Genomic DNA, 14,098 nt, shown 5'->3' with positions numbered 1-14,098 from the left:
CATCTCTGTCCTCTGAAATTCCTGTAATTTTATTCATTAGAAGATTTTTCTAAAAAAAGACTTAAAGAGCACTTTACAGCAGCATTCAGCTTTCCTATGAAATATTCAGGATCTTATGTACACTTCTGTTTTGTTTTTTTTTTTTTCTTTTTCTTTTAGTAAGCTAGACACTAGCTTCAGAGTTTGTGGATCTGGAGGAAAAATAACCCACTCAAAACTGTTCTAGAAATTGTCTTTTGCAGAATAGCAGGTAGCTGAGTTAAAAATAGGAGGGTCATTTTCCTGCTTTGTTTTCCAAAATTTAAGTCTTTTGTTTTTTGTTCCCCTTCTACATAAGCTTCAGTCACCACTTCTGAGTGAAGATGGGCAGAGGCTCTGGCCTCTGCTCCTCGGGCTTCCCAATAGCTGCTTTCTCACTGGTGCAGCCAGGCCTGAATACGTGTGTCGATGAGGACCTCCCCAAAACGGCCTTTAGAGGCAATGCCTCAGCGTATTTTCTGTCTTTTCCAGCGCATGTGTGCTAAGTCACTTCAGTTGTGTCTGACTTCGTGCGAACCTATGACTGTAGCCTACCAGGCTCCTCTATCTACGGGATTCTTCAAGCAAGAATACTGGAGTGGGTTGCCATGCCCTCCTCCAGGGGATCTTCCCGACCCAGGGATCAAACCTGCGCCTCTTATGTCTCTTGGATTGGCAGGGAATAGGAAATCCTGAACCTCCTGTGTCTCCCTGAAAAGCAGGAAATCAACCTCCCCTGTAAAAGGTGTCCTCCCCACATCTAGAGGTAGAAGGACACCCTTTTATCCTCAGAGATGGGAATTCAGAGCCAAGATGCCTCTGGAAACACCTTATTCCTTCTTTAAATTTACCACCTTAGGCGTAATCTCTCTTTAGATTCTTCACTAATTAAGCACCTAAAATCTAAGTTTTGCCCTGTGTACACCTCACAGATTCACTGTATCTGTCTCTAAAACGTCTAACAGCTGCCTGCTTTGGACACCTCTTGGGTCCTATTCTTACAGGACCTCCACATGCATGAATTAAATTTTGTTTCTACTTCTCCCATTAATCTTGCTGTGTCAATATTATTAGTTCAGCCACAAGCCCTCCAGAGGTGGAGAAGGGGGGACCTTCCCCTACACAACAATGCGTAAGTAAATTTGGGGAGTATGGGAAGGGCACAGCGCTCCCATGCCCTCACATCCTCTTCCCATCCCATCAGTATACAGACAAGTAGCCCATTTTTCTTCACACGATTTCTCTCACCTATTACGAAAACAGTCAAAAATCTGGGGGGAAATGCATTAACCAGCTTGAAAGCTCTCCTAATCTCCTTGTTCAAGGTTTTATTTAACTCAATCTCCAGCAAACCCTCTAATCTTGTTTAATCTTTCTGGTGATTGGCCTCCACCCTGTAGTTAGCTAGATACCTGCCCTTGAGTCCCTCGTTAGCATAAACTAGAGACTCCTCCAAAAGGGCTTGTTAGGAAAACAAAAGATTCTTTTCCATCACTCAGGAAAGCCCAAGTGTTTTAGGGTATCTGTGCCAGGAACAAGAGACAAAACCAAACGTATGTGTTTATTATGCTTCAGTATTTAATAAGCTCTTTTGGAATCCATAGGTATATGATGTTTCTACCGTAATTTAAAAAAATACACACAAAAAAAAAAACCCAAGGGGTTCTCACATCCTCCACATCCACAACCTAGTAGGTAGATTATCTTTCTTCTAAGTGAGGAATCAAAGCAGAGGTGACATGCCTGAGGGCACAAAGGCAGGAAGTGGCCTAAATGAACCTAAACCCAGTTCTCTGATTCTTTTTCGGTTGGACTTGTCCTCTCCTATTTTGCCTTTCTTCACTTTGAAATGGGAGAGAGAACGAACACTTTATGAGGTCTCGTGACGTATCTGCCATCTCAACAGTAGCTATTTGACACAGTCGTTTCAAAGACAAAATTGAAGGGATTTAGGTAGTTTCCTAAGGACACAGGTGCTAAATAGTGCTTGCAGAATATGAATTATGGTGAGTTCCAAATACTGTGAGGCTTGGGGTTAATTGTAGAAATGTCATCCAAATAAATGTCCCAGCAAAGAGAATGTAGTCCAACCTAAACCTTAGAATTTCTCAATCTGATTTACCAATGTCAGTGAAAATCATGTTTCCAGTCATTTGGACCTATAGTTTCACATAAGATCATAAAACATAACAAAGTTAATACAGAATGTTTCTTCTCAAAAGTGTCTTCACTTGATTTGTTATGCCATAAGAGATAATTCATAGTGTGGCTATTCATTTTAAAGATATGCTTCCTCTAAAAAGGAAAGAAAATGTCTGTATTAAAAGTCTGTGAGTGGTGATCTATTGTTGGTTGAGAAGAAATGACACTCCTTGTCTGAGGTTAACAATAATGGAAATAGATAATATAAGTAATCTGTGACCATGCATCTTGAAGCTTTCAGAGGTGAAACAAAAAAGAATTTCTTAATTTTATTTTTTAAGACTTTCTTTTTAAAAAGTGTGTACTATAATGATTGCCATAATTATTCCCTAACTTTTAAGGTCATTTTGCTTACCAAAAAATATTTAGGAAACAAGCTACTATCTAGTTCTGAATTCTCTAGAGAAAGCATAAGTTTTGATGTTTCTGATACAGTAAGTCACTGGAATTCATAGAAAAATATTTTGAGATATAGTTTCAAGTGTTGAAAAACATAGGTTTAGTGGACTGTAGCACTTAAGTATATTTTTAATTATGAAGATATTTTATATTTTGAAATAATGTAAGAATAATCATATTCTTTTTTTTATTAGAAATAAAAGCCAATCACACCAGAATGCAGAAATTATGCTGACTTGATTTGGTTGTTAGAAAAGTTGTTTCCTTTTTCATGTTGTGGCACTTTAAACTACACACTATCCTATCTATTAATTACCTTTATTAACCTGCTTTTGTTTAGTTGCTAAGTTGTTTCTGACTCTGCCACCCTGTGGACTGTAGCCCACCAGGCTCCTCTGTCCAAGGGATTCTCCAGGCAAGAATAATAGTGGGTTTACATTTCCTTCTCCAAGGGATCTTCCAGGGATGGAACTCGAGTATCCTGTGTTGGCAGGCAGATTCTTTCTTTACCACTGAGCCACCAGGGAAGCCCCTATTAGTATACTAGGGCTGCCTTATGAATAAAACAGATGGGGTGGGTTAAACAACAGTAATTTATTTCTCATAGTTCTGGTGTCTACAAGTCCAAGATCAAGGAGTCAAGAAGTTTGGTTTCTTCTTGTGACCACCTTTCTTTTTGTACTTGCATATATCTGGGTCCTTAATCTTATTTTCTTAGAAAGCCACCAGTTACACTGGATTAGGCCAACCATGTGATCTCATTTTACCTTAATTTCCTCAATAAAAGCCCTAACTCCAAATACAGTTACAGTCTGAAGTTCTGGAGGCTTGAATTTAACAGGATTTTCTTTTTTAATCCTTTTTTTTTCAGCCTGCTGCATGGCATGCAGGATCTTAGTTCCCCAACCATGGACTGAACCCATGCCCTCTGAAGTGGAAACATGGAATCTTAACCATTGGACCACCAGGGAAGTCTCTAACAAAGGATTTTAAAAGGACACAATTCAACCATAACACTCTCTTTGCAGCTTTGTATTTTTTAACTGATCTTTAAAATAGTTTAGTTCTATACCATTGCTACTTAAATGTTTTGTTTAATAATTTACAGGCATATGCTTTTTTTTTTGCAAAGTGCTTAAAATAGTTAGAATGAGCCCAGATAGTTCTTTGACCTCTAAAAAAGCAAACAGTAGAACAACTCTATGTTTCAGTGCATACTGAGGAAATTATATAGGGAAAGATGAAGTGTAAGAAATATTAAACTGCACGGGACCACTAACACATTACTTCTAAGGAGACTGGACCCTGACCTCCCACCAAGGGGAACTGGAAAGGCCTGCTATTCAGAGGGTGTTCTTAGGGGTTTCTGAAAGATTGTATGCCCTGCCCTCAAACCTAGTAAGTCTTACATATAGTTCGACAACTATTTGACAACATAAAGTTGTTATACTCAAACATACTGCCAGAGAGAACAATTTCAAACCTACAAATCTGCTTGGCTGGGTGAATAACCACACGCTGTCTAAATAGCATACTGTCCACTCATGCGTGTCTAACAGAACTGCCCAACAGGTATATCACTTGCAGAGGTATGCTGTGATGTTGCCTCCTCCACAAGGATGTATACAAAAATCATTATTCATGCCTCTCCTAACAACAAAAGTCTTCTGCGGAGATATAAATATCTGGTAGAGAGACCGGAGCAGTATGCTGGTTGCATATTGGAAGCCCTGAAAAAGGGTGAAAATGAAGAGAGAGAAGGTGCAACAAGAAAGAGAAGGAGAAAACCTTAAGGCCATAACCTGGAGAATATGACCATGAAAGAGAGAAATTTGGGAAAAGAATCAGTAAAAGACTTTAAGAAGGGACAGCAGAGACAACCAGTTAGGCTGGTACCTGGGAGGTGAAGTTTAGTGATATGAACTGAAAAGTTTCCATGCCATTTAGCTGCAAGTGGCTCATTAGTGTCCCTGGTGAGGGTGGATGAGTGGGCATAATGGTAACAAAATCTGGATTTGCAGTGAGTGAAGGAATAGGAGGTGGAGAAGGCTGAGTGCTTATTATCGTCTACAGAGAGACTTAGCCGTGAAGGGAAGAAGGGAGAATGATGACTGGGGACAATATAGAGCAAAGGGAAGTGAGAGAATACTGCTTCTTTCATGACCTGAATCCTTACAACAGATAGTTAGTTACATGCTCAATTAAAATCTATCTCCACGTTTTGTTTTTGTTTTGTTTTGTTTTGTTTTTACGAAAAAAGGTACACTTTCTTTTCATTAATTTGTTCTCACAACAGCCCTGTTGAAGTCAGGGCATAATCTCTACTCTATTGATAAGGAATCCATTTGCATATGTTAATAAGTGGTAAAAGGCAGAGCAGTGCTTTACCTCAGGGCTTCTGGCCCAAGGCTATGATCTTCCACAGAACTGTAGCTGCCTGAGGAGTAAACACAGTAATATTCATGCCAGTGATTTGTGAGAGGCTCCCCATGGACTCCCACCTCTCTGGTTTGACAATGGTGTGTTTGCTTTGGAGTCTGACACCAGTGCTTTCACAGCCATCCTGTCCTTTCAACTGGTAAACCACAGGGAGGCACTCACATTCACCAAGAGCTTGTAATAACTTGTACTTACTTCTAGCAGGCCATCACTCTTTCTTAATCAGAGCATCCCACTTTATTCCAAGTAGCAATATGTCCAACTCAAAGACAAGAGCTCCTAGACATCTTTTCAGCTGAGGGTAACCAAACATATAATCTGAAGTTGGTTGTATTTTCTAGTTGTTCCTTGAAAACCACATTAACGCCTGAACAGAAGCTGCTGTGCACCCTTTGGGCTTCCCCTGCTCCGCATCCCTGTACCACTTGCCTTGTTTTCCACATGCCTTCTGTTTGGAATGGGTATTTGGATAAGTGGGCAAGCTGAGGAAGGAAGCCAGTGCTAAGGATGTTGGGGTAATGAGTGAACTAGATCAGGTCATTGTGAAACCAAGAAGCCACCAAACCAGCCCTCTGGCAGGTCACCTCCAGAGTTTTTGTTTTTCACAAAGAATACTGTTTCACCAACTGCAATCTCGGGCCAAACACAATTTCTATGCAGTAAGGCAGTCATTCCAAACTTTCAATGCTCCCTAGAAGTATTATTTCTCCCCCCTTCACTACTCATCTTTCCTTTCTCTCATGTACAAAGAATACTGTAGGTGCCAGCTTCCCTTTCTCACCCATCAGCCCAGAGTCGACTGCCCACAACTCCCTGTCCCATCACTTCTCCCGACCACTGGAGTCCTTATAGCCGGAGCCCCTTCCCCCGAGATGTTGGTCTCAGCAGCATGAAGCACTCTTGCTCACCCCACCTGTGGGAATCTTCCTCCTCTCAGGTCTGTCCTCGGTCCAGGTTGACCTCCTTCCTCTCTGCTTCTTCTCGGTAGGCTCCTCCTCCTAAAGTGTCAGCGGCTTTGAGCCCAAGGAAGGAAGGAGACCAGGAGCTCACACCAGCAGCCATGATCCAACTAACTCAACACACTCAAAGGGGACAGTCGGGAAGATCGAGGGGGGCAAAAGGGCTCTGTCTTCTAGAAGAGTCAAGGTCAGGACGCCCACACGCACAGGGATGTGCAGAAGGGAGGACTGGGATTCACCGGGAAGCAGAGTGCAGGGAACCACTTTTCCTCCATCAAGTCTCAGCACCGGCTTCTTCCAGCGTCTCGGGTGGAAGCTGCCCCACATGGGGGCTTGCTCAGGACGCAGGCGTGGAACGGCCGAGGGCGGGGCCGAGCCGGGCGGGGCAGGGGCGAGACCTGAGTCAGACTCAACACGTGCCGCCCATCTGGTATATAAACGTGGGAGCCCTCAGAGGCCGCAGCATAGGCTGCTTTGTAGGCAAATTCGCAGCAGTTCCAGTCCTGTGTGCCACCGCAGAGGCTCATAGAGGCAGACGTCGAGCTAGAGACGGTAGGTGTCCTCAATGGGAAGGCAGGGTGTGGGAGGTCGTGGGGACAGACTGGCCTACAGGGAGGTGGGTGTTAGGAAACGCGGAGCCCGGGGCCTGGACTCCAGGACTGAGGAGGAGTTCAGGGCAGAGGCTGGTGGGAAGGCCGGAGAGGCTGTGGGCAAGGGCAGTGCAGCCTGGGCCTAAGCCCCTTCTTACACTGCGGTTGCTGGGCGCGGCCCCTGGCGTCTGGTGCCAGGCACTGAGACCCCCCACGCCTTCAAGGCTTCATCTCCCCAAGTTCCTGGGGAGCCACACTTGCTCAGCACAACATGGGCCCAGGCCTCTGGGCGCTGCTTCCCTGGTCATAAAACAGGGCAGCGCCTCCTGTCCCCATCCCAGGTAAGGGAAAGATAAGGTAAGGGACCTGCTATCCAGGCTCTCAGTTCTGCTGGGAGATAAGGATAGCTTCCTTCCTTTACAGCACTTCACAGGGCGGAGTGCAGCTGTCCTTTCCTAACTACAAATACCTGTTTTTCAGCCTGGAAAATGAGCTTTTCTGGAAACAACGAAAATTTTGAGGGCAGTAGCTCCAGACCTTTCTTCTATGTGCCGCTCATGGCCCAGCAGCCTCGCCTGGGTCCCTGGTACCAGAATCCTGCCTGTAATCCACTCTCCATTCCTGGGGCAGGTGAGGAATCTGAATCCCCAAGGAGGTTCAGTGAGATTAAGGACCCTCCCTGTAAACCAAAGCCTGAAGGTTTTCTAACACCTTTGTCCATTACTTCCCTTCACCCTGTGCTCACACTAGAGAGACTGTGGCAGCCCATGGAGCAGTGTTTGTGGTTCAGGTTAAAAGAAAATATGCCAATTCTAGCTTTGTGCCAGTTATTCTGCTCAATAGTAGAAATGGGTTCTCTCATTTGACATCAACCCATGAGCTCGGTATTGTTGCTGCCCTTGCTCCCCAAATGAGGGAACCGAGACTCCCAGTCAGACATTGGCTCAGGCTCACAGAGTAATCCAACCAAAGTCTCCTTGGGTTGTGAGACCAGTCTGGCTGGAAGAGGTACCTTACAGCTCTTAGTCTCTATACTTCTTTTGATGAGGCCTAAACATTCTAAGGGGTCTCAGAGGTAAAGAATCTGCCAATGCAGGATACTTGGATTCCATCCCTGGGTGGGGAAGATCCCCTGGAGAAGGAAATGGCAACCCACTCCAGTATTCTTGCCTGGGAAATCCCATGGACAGAGGAGCATGGCTGGCTACAGGCCATGGGGTCGCAAGAGGCAGACATGACTTAGCAACTAAACAACAAACATTCTAAAAGCTATTATGTGAGGTCAGAAAAGTATTTTGGAGGAAGAATGACAAACAAGACTTGAAAATGTCTGGAAGGCAGACATCTAGGATTTCATTCAGTGCATGGGGGGAAGGGGCTGTGGGCAGGTAGGATCCATGGGGTGCTTCTCCCAAGTATCCTGCTGTAGATAAAGCATATTGTATGTATGGTGTAACTTTTCCAAGTAGAAAACCAGGTGTGATGAGGAGAGCTTTTGAATTCATCAATCACTGCTCCCAGATGAATAGTAGTCACAGTCTAAGCAAGAGAACCTTGAGCCAGCTTATAGCCTGTGACCTACAGTTCCTCACTGTGTCTCTACTTGGCAGATGTTGGACTAGCACCTCCACCATGAGCCACTTCCTTCAAGAAACCTTACTATATGTAAATCATTGGGTCTGTTTCTCTGGAGATTCCCTAATTAGTACAGATGTTGAAATGCTGTTTTGAAATGGTGCAGAGACAAGAATTGTGTGAGGAAAAGTCTTTTGAGTACAGAATACAGAGTGGAGGGAAGTTTGTGAGAAGAATGTATCTTAAACATTGAGTTTTTCTTAATTACAACATGGCTCAGATTTTAGTGAGGAAAGGTTTATAGGATTTATTGTCCTATGAGGGCTTCCCAGGTGGCCCTGGTGGTAAAGAACCCACCTGCCAGTGCAGGAGGTGTAAGAGATGGGGGTTACATCCCTGGGTGGGGAAGATTCCCTGGAGGAGGGCATGGCAACCCACTATAGTATTCTTGCCTGGAGAATCCCATGGACAGAGGAGCCTGGCCAGCTGCAGTCCGTAGGGCTGCAAAGTCAGACACGACTGAGTGACTTAGGATGGATGGATTGTCCTATGAAACCTGGAATTCAGGGATGAAGCCACTTGTGGTTGGAAGATGGAGATGAGATCCCCTACAGGGTTTCTGTTCTCTATGTTTTGGCTTTCTGTTCACATGACTCTCCAGTATTGGGGATCAGTTTTCCCTGTAACTTCACTGTGAATGATCTGAGAAAAGCTTGCACTATATTAGCTTTTTTTTTTTTTTTTTTTTTACTGTTTTGGGATTAAGTGACTTCCATGCATTTTACATATCCAGAATGTCTTAACACCTTTTAAATATTAAGACATGGAGTACACAGTCCTATAGAATTGAAAGAGATAGCTGAGTTATGGGATATGTTGTTGTTTTGTTTTTACCATGTCAGGAGATGTGGAATCTTAGTTCCCTGGCCAGGGATTGAACCAGTGCTCTCAGCAGTGAAAGCATGGAGTCCTAACCACTGGACTGCCAGTGAATTCCCTGAATTATGTTCTTCTGTATGGGTTGATTTTAGTAAATATTTAACTTCTTTGCCTCAGTTTTGTCTTATGTATAATAAGCTGAATTAGAAGGATTTTTGACATGGGCCATCTCCCCATTTCCCTACACCCCCACCCCTGTCAACAACCATTCTATTTCTGTGATTCCACTTTTTCTGTATCTTTACATAAGTGATCATACAGCATTTGCTTTTTTCTGTCCAAGTGATTTTTCTTTGAAAAATGTCTCAAGGTCTCCAGGTCCTTGTGTTGGCGGGATTCCCTTTTAAAGATGATTAGGTTTTGGTAGCAGGGAAAGAAGGAAAAGAGGTTACCTTATGGAGAATAACCCATCTATGACTCGGTCCTTATTGTAGACTAGGACCGCCTACATCTTAATGAGATGATACAGTGAGAAACTAGATAATGAGGTGCTTTATGCCATCCTAGGGAATTGGTCACTATCCCTCATTATCTGATAGCCCATGATGAGCCATTCAAATACTGTAACTGGAGTGAGGATCATAGATTGTTCAGAAAGATTGTTCTGGAAGCAAAATGGACTGTAGACCTATGAGAGGCATGGGAGATGGGTTAAAGTCGTTAGGAGTTACTCATGTAAAAACTGGGGGAGGACTTTATGTCCTTTGCTTGGTAACAGAAGACTAGGTGGGAGTCCTGTGGTGGGTGTGAGCAGCTTTGGCTGTGCAGTGTGTACTGGCTGAATGTTGTGACTGGCTGCAAGAGACAGAATGGCTAACTATTCCCTTCTCTTTCTAGGTTTCACAAGTGGAAGTCTGTCTTTTCCATGTCCTGTGGTGCCCAATGGGCATCCTACCTTCCTCATCCCTCAGTCCCTGTTACCCACTACTCTTGACCAAAGATCCATGGTCCCGATGTTTTATAACATGGCACAGTTCCAACAATATGGTGGCTGCTGGAAAGAAATGAAAACAAAAGACACACAAACAGAAGCTGAACCTCAGCAGGCTGAAAACTTGGATAAAAAGCAAGATGTGAACTCAGAAGGCAACAGCCATGACATGCGAGTGGTGACCAATATCCCTGAGAATGTGGCTGAAGAGAAAGAGGTGGAGAGCAATGGCAACCCTGAGGGAGGTATTCCCTCACCTACCTGGTTGGTTCGGGTCAACAAAGTAGATGAGGGCATCCAGGGTGACGTGGGTCAGTGCCATGATGCACGGCCTGAGTCATCATCAGAAAGCAGTGAAGGACCGTGGTGGGATTATTGGGACCTCTTTGAATCTTACGATGATGATGACTCTTATGATTCTGAGAGATATGAGGAGTTCATTCCCCACCTCTCAACGTCCCCTGTCCCCCTGCCAAATGAAGTAGGTGAGGGCATACAGCTCAGGGAATATCCCCAGCAAACATCCTCCAGGGGTGACACTCACATCCTCCATGAAGAGTGTCATTATACCGCCCCTCATGCCACCCTGTACAGACTGGATAAGGGTATCCAGGGGGAAATGAGAGAGGGAGCAGAGCAGATGGAGAATGGGTACCAGGATGAAGATGAATACCTAGGTGAGGTGCACAATGACTATGAGAGGCACAGTTCCTCCCCTACCTGGTTGACCCTGGTCAACAGAGTAGATGAGGCCATCCAGGGTGACACTGTTCAGTGCTGTGATAAACAGAATGAGCCATCATCAGAAGGCAGTGAAGGACCACGGTGGGAGTATGGGGATCTCATTGAATCTGATGATGATGCTTATTATTCTGGTAGTTATGAGGAGTGTTTTTATTTCCCTATACTGTTCCCTGCCTCCCTGCAAAATGAAGGAAGTGAGGACATAAAATTGGAGAGAGACCCCCAGCAAATGCCATCCGGAGGGGATGATCATCTCTTCCATGAGGGGTGTCGGTATTCCTCCCCTCCTCCTACTCTGCATAGAGTGGATGTGGGCATCCAGTGGGAAATGAAAGAGGCAGCAGAGCCAATGGAGAGTGGGTACCAGGATGAAGATGAGTATGAATATGAAAGTGAGGTAGAGAATAACTATGAGGGGCACGGTTCCTCCCCTTCCTGGTTGACCCAGTTCAACAAAGTGAATGAAGGCATCCAGTGTGACATGAGATATGCAGCAAAGCAGACTGAGTGTAGAAACCAGGATAAACATGATTATGAAGGTGAGGAAGAGAACAGTAACTATGAGGGGCAGGGTTCCTCCCCTACCTGGTTGGCCCAGGTCAACAAAGTGGATGAGGGCATCCAGTGCAACATGAGTTGCTATGAAGCCCAGGTAGAGAAATCCCCCCAGCAGATGCCCTCCAGGGGTGAAGAGACAGCATCAGACTGCAAAACCAAGAGATCATGGAAAAAAACAGTTACAAACAGGAAATTGAGTGTGGATAAAGATGAAGTGATCTTAAGTGATGATAGTGAGGAAGTATATAATGAGAACTTGAAAAGGTGTGCAAAAGTTAAAAAGACTGTGAAAGGCAGGAAGCTGAAAGACATGAGCAGCTTCTCAAATGCTAAGACAGCCTGTCTGTTGAAGAAAACTACTGTCTTGACCATTGTTCTTCCTGAGGATTCAGAAGACTCTGAGTTGGAAGAGGAAGGTGACATGGATGAGGCAGAATGCCTCCTTGAAGTGAGTCCACAGGGCCCTCTGACATCTTCCAAAAGAATGTCTTATCATGAGGCTGGAAGGATAATCAGGATGTCACCTGAGAGCTCTGTCCCTTCACGACTTGTGGTCTGGCCCACCAGAAGTAAGTGCAAGTTATTACAAGTTTGTGGTGAATGTGAGTGTGTCCCTGCGGTTTATCAGTGGAAACGACAGGATGGCTGTGAAAGCACTGGTGTCAGGCTCCCAAGCAAACCCACTATGACGAAGCCCAAGGGACTGCAGTCCAGGAGAGCCTCTCACAAATCACTGGAGTGTAAGTGACTAATGGACTCATTTACTATTTGGTTGTCTGTGGTGGTTCCCTACCAGGTGAATCAATAGCATTTCTTCATTTTGAAAGTGTGTTGTCACTTAAAAGTATACTGTGCGGTGTGCTAAGTCACTTCAGTCATGTCTAACTCTTTGCCACCCTATGTACTATAGACCACCAAGCTCCTCTGTCCATGAGATTCTCCAAGGCAAGCATACTGGAGTGGGTTGCCATTCCCTTCTGCAGGGGATCCTCCCAACCCATGTCTCCTGCATTAACAGGCAAATTCTTTAACACTATTGCCACCTGGAAAGCCCTATTAACTATACTGCCCATATTCAAAGGATCTGCAAAAAGAATCTTAAGTTAGAATTCCTGCACTCTGGGAAACAAAATGCTCTAGTAGATGATAGAGATCTGGGTGGTGGTGGTGGTAAGGAGAGTTTGGCATAGTCAAGAGAACATCAATCTAGCAGGGCTGCTGAGAATGGGTGGTCCACGTGGAGGCAAAGAATTGGAACAGACTTAGCATCTGTGGTTTGGAGATGAGAGGAGAACGTTTGGAGTGGGAATGGACACAGCAGCATGAGCTCAGATGGACAGCCAGGGCAGGATTCTGTTTGAGATCATCCTGCCAGAGGGGAGAATTGTAAGGAATTGGGAAAGAGGCTAAGAATAGGGTAAAGGAGTGTTTCTTTTCACTTCGATTTTTATCCTGTAGGCAATAAGCAACTAATTCAGATTGAGTAGAGAAATGAAGCGAACGTGCTGTAGGAATTTCAACCAGCATATAAAGTATGTTATAGGAGAAATTAGAATGGAGACTGCTTATATGGCTGAAAACCAGTTTTATTCAACAGAACAAAATGGTGAGGGTTCTGATTCACACAGGAGTAAAAAATATGTGCGAGGACTAACAAAACTGACCTTTTAAAAAAGACTGGAGTTTGAAGTTGGGAAGAGTTGATTTGCTTTGCTGTGTGGGTTGTGGGTAGGAGTGTAAAATGGTGAGATTGAGGGACTGGACTAGCAGACCACCCACGCCTGGTTGAAGCTTGAGTTTGGAGCACCCTAGGACTGGCAGGGGCACAGCTGACAGGAGTGGGGAGGGAGCACCCTAAGGAAAGCTTTGGGAGATGATTACATCTGGGGTGCAAAGAATGAAGCAAAGCAGGTAAGTGAAGAATAGGATACATAATGGTCCCAGGGACGTTTAAGTTCCTGGCTTAGTCCTAAAACCTTTAGACTGAAGAAATATGTAAGCCTACCCCTTCTACCTAAAGGTTGGGATATTGTCACAACTTCACTCCTGGTCATTAACATGACTTTCTGATTCATGCTTACTGATTTGGAAGAGATTTTTTAATACAGGATGAGTTTATGAGCAAATTTTTTGCTTTTGATATGTTTAGTCCCTGTTTAAGAGATAAGCTTCAAAATAACCATCTTAAAAGAGGTTGAAGGTGGTCCCTTTGAGGTGAGGGGAATGAAGGAAAGAGGCTGGGAACCACTACATTAATTGTATGCATGAAGGATCTTTGTACAAACAATGTCTTTAAGGCAGCAGTACCCCTTCTTAACAAACACCATCTTATGCTGGTGCAGTGGATAGTGTGCACACAGCTCCACCTGGTCCAGACCCACCCTGTGTGGCCCACAGCTCCTCTCAGGTCACCTGGATAAAACCTTAATGCTACTGATTATGAGGACCGGCTGAGGTGAAACCCAAGGGACCACCCCCCAATGCATCCTTTGTCCCCTGTGGCATTTCTACATGAAATATCCTGTTACAGGATTACTGAAGCATAGACTCTGTAAGCAGCTACAGTCCTGTGGAAGATCACTGCCCTTGCAGCCAGAAGCCCTGGAGTCAAGGCGCTGCTCTGCCTCTTACCCCAGACACTGACTAAGACATGGAAGGTGGCTTCCTCATCTATCGCCTAGAGATCATGCCCTGACTTTAACAGTGTGGTGTGAGAATGAATTAAAAGTGAACTTATTTGTAAA

At 44.5% G+C, this 14,098-nt stretch overlaps 1 protein-coding gene across 1 annotated transcript; it reads left to right on the top strand.

The window, feature by feature from the left end:
- The first annotated feature begins 362 nt into the window (after positions 1-362).
- LOC145522473 (uncharacterized) lies at positions 363-14,098 on the top strand. Its single transcript, XM_081531167.1, has 5 exons — positions 363-490; positions 6,319-6,569; positions 7,088-7,237; positions 9,959-11,923; positions 13,885-14,098. The coding sequence occupies exons 1-5, from the start codon at positions 363-365 to the stop codon at positions 13,995-13,997; spliced, it is 2,607 nt and encodes an 868-aa protein (XP_081387293.1). The 3' UTR covers positions 13,998-14,098.

The sequence above is a fragment of the Giraffa tippelskirchi genome, chromosome 10 (genome assembly GCF_054371585.1).
Source record: "Giraffa tippelskirchi isolate mGirTip1 chromosome 10, T2T-mGirTip1v1.2.pri, whole genome shotgun sequence".
NCBI classification, from domain to species: domain Eukaryota; kingdom Metazoa; phylum Chordata; class Mammalia; order Artiodactyla; family Giraffidae; genus Giraffa; species Giraffa tippelskirchi.
The sequence above is the reverse complement of the archived record's forward strand: the minus strand, read 5'-3'. Positions and strand labels throughout refer to the sequence as shown.

Excerpts from the sequence above, each read along its gene's own strand:
- LOC145522473 (XM_081531167.1), top strand. The coding sequence starts at position 363 with ATGGGCAGAGGCTCTGGCCTCTGCTCCTCGGGCTTCCCAATAGCTGCT. Across the intron at positions 6,570-7,087 it reads CAGACGTCGAGCTAGAGACG|CCTGGAAAATGAGCTTTTCT; the intron begins GTAGGTGTCCTC and ends CCTGTTTTTCAG. Across the intron at positions 11,924-13,884 it reads TGTGGTCTGGCCCACCAGAA|GATTACTGAAGCATAGACTC; the intron begins GTAAGTGCAAGT and ends ATCCTGTTACAG.